We start from the raw sequence: 2,500 nt of genomic DNA, 5'->3' as shown, positions 1-2,500 counted from the left end.
CCTCAAGCACGAGCCCATACAAATCCAATCCGTGAAGGGGGGAGGAGGGGAAGGGGGAGAGAGAGAGAGGGGGGGGGACGGCAGTGATTGGCTATGATGATTAAGATTTAAACCTGGGGAAGGAAGGGAGGGGGGGAGGGGAGGGAGAGAGAAAGAGCGGAGGGAAGAAGGGTAGAGGAGGAAGGGAGGGAAGGAGGAGGAAGGAGGGGAGAGAGGGAAGGAGGAGGAAGGAGGGGGGAGAGGGAAGGAAGTCACGGAGGGAGGAGGGAAGGAGGGGAGAGAGAAAGAACGGAGGGAAAAGACGGAGGGAAGAAGGAGGGATATAGAGGAAGGAAAGAGCCAAAGACATGAGGGGGGAGGGAAGGAGTGGGGAGGGACAGAGGGAGGGAGGGAAGAAGAGCAGAGGAGGAAGGGAGGGAAGGGAGGGAGGGACGAGGGGAGGAAAGAAAGGGGAGACATAGGGGAGGGAAAGAGAGCAGAGAAGGAGGGAAGGAAGGGACAGAGGGAGGGAGAGAAGGAGGGGAGAGGGATCGAGAGGAGGGAAGGAGGACAGACAAGGAAGGGAGGGAAGGAGGGGGAGGGAAAGGAGGGCAGGGAAAGAGGGATGAGGGATAAGATTATGCGTGTGCGTGCGTATGTGTGTGCGTGCGTATGCGTATGTGTGTGCGTGCGTATGTGCGTGCGTGCGTATGTGTGTGTGTGCGTATGTATGTGTGTGCGTGTCTATGTGAATATCAGGTGTATGTGCACGACAGTCACATTATAATAAAATAATTTGAGGATACGAATAGGATTTCTATGTAAGTACATGTTGGTATCAGTCATGTGGCTATACGTCTGCATGTGGAGGTTATGTGGACGAAAAATCATGTAGTTGATAGGTAGATGTTGTTAATACGTACAAGAGGTATAGATTGTGTTTAAAAAGCGTATAGTAATAACACGGTCAAGTCATGTATGTCATAATTTATCACAGAACAGGTGTATGATGACAGGGATATAATGGACAACATGGCAGGTGTACGCGAAGATGAAATAAAAGAAAAAAAATAGAATAGAAGAGAAAAAAAGAAAAACAAGACAAGAAAATTTGAATGTAAATTAAGAATGTTGTTATAACGAATGGGAATAACAACAAAACTGCAATAATTTCCGATTTCCGAGGATTCTAAATACAAAGTTTATTTAATCAGAAAAAAAAATGATAATAACTGTATCTATTATTGCCGGATAGATAGACAGATCAATGGACAGTAATTGATGAACAGTTATCAAAGAACAATAAACGGATAGCTTTATGCGATTAATCACAATTATAATACACTTTAATTGCCTTATCAATAATCATCAACTTTAATGACAATTTTGAGATAATTATGATTATTTTTCATCATATCATATCTCGTTAATTCAGCTCCATGTGTCTTTTATCACTAATGACTATTAAATAAGTTTCTAGTTATCTCTATCTTTATCATTTTTTGTCTCTGTCATTAACTAATCACCTGTATTGTTACCTTGTCATTAGGTGAAGTCTAAGTATATGTATCTTGGCTTAAATAAACATGATTATGTTGGCTATGTCGATGTATTTGTTTTGCTAATGAGTCATTTTTGCATATGGGTTGTCTTTTGTTTTTTTGTTTTTTTGCTTGTTTGTTTGGCCTTGTTTCTTTGTTGTCTTTTTTTTTTTTTTTTAGTTCCTTGTCTTTTGGTGTGACTTTCTTTGTTGTGTATGTAAGTGTTTTTTATTTCTTGTTTGTTTGTTTGTGAGAGAGAGAGAGAGAGTTTGTGGGTGATTATGTGTACGTGTTTTTATTTCTTGTTTGTTTGTGTGTGGGTGTTTGTGCGTGATTGTGTGTGTGCGTGTTTTTATTTCAGGTTTCAAGAACTTTAATCTTATTAATCTGTTTTTTTTTTTTTTTTTTTTTTTTTTTTTATCCACTTTTACGTCTTCCAGTGTACAACCCCCCCCTCCCCCTCCCAACCCCCACCCCTACCCCCGTATCACCCCCTCCCCAACCCACCCTCACCCCATCCCCCCGTATCACCCCCCTCCCCTCCCTATCCCTCACCCCAATCCCGTATCACCCCCCTCCCCCTCCCAACCCCCACCCCAACCCCCGTATCACCCCCTTCCCCCTCCCAACCCCCACCCCAACCCCGCATCACCCCCTCCCCCTCCCAACCCCACCCCAACCCCGTATCACCCCCCTCCCCTCCCAACCCCCACCCCACCCCCGTATCACCTCCCCTCCCCTCACCCCCATCCCCCTCGCCCCTTCCTGTTGCATTAGACACAAACAAACAAACAAACAAACCTCCTTTTATGACCGTACTTCCGCCAAGTAGTGAATAATCAACAGATGCTAACAAGGGGGCGGAGCTTATAGAGGTTGTAACAAGCTCGTTCAAGAATGGTGAAGGAAATATATGAATGTGAAGAGAGAAAATGAGATATCAAAATATCACACAACACACAACACAAATACACACATAC

General features: G+C 44.2%; 1 protein-coding gene across 1 annotated transcript in view; it reads left to right on the top strand.

Moving 5' to 3' along the window:
- LOC138863990 (proline-rich protein 2-like) overlaps positions 1 to 2,500 on the top strand; it is an 11,959-nt gene that overhangs the window by 44 nt on the left and 9,415 nt on the right. The window contains exon 1 of the mRNA XM_070129520.1: positions 1 to 31. This exon is cut by the window's left edge and continues 44 nt beyond it. Within this exon, the coding sequence (XP_069985621.1) occupies positions 1 to 31 (31 nt within the window). The remainder of the gene's footprint in view (positions 32 to 2,500) is intronic.

Source organism: Penaeus vannamei, chromosome 14 (genome assembly GCF_042767895.1).
Source record: "Penaeus vannamei isolate JL-2024 chromosome 14, ASM4276789v1, whole genome shotgun sequence".
Classification (NCBI taxonomy): Eukaryota; Metazoa; Arthropoda; class Malacostraca; order Decapoda; family Penaeidae; genus Penaeus; species Penaeus vannamei.
This window is presented reverse-complemented; position numbering and strand designations above follow the sequence as displayed.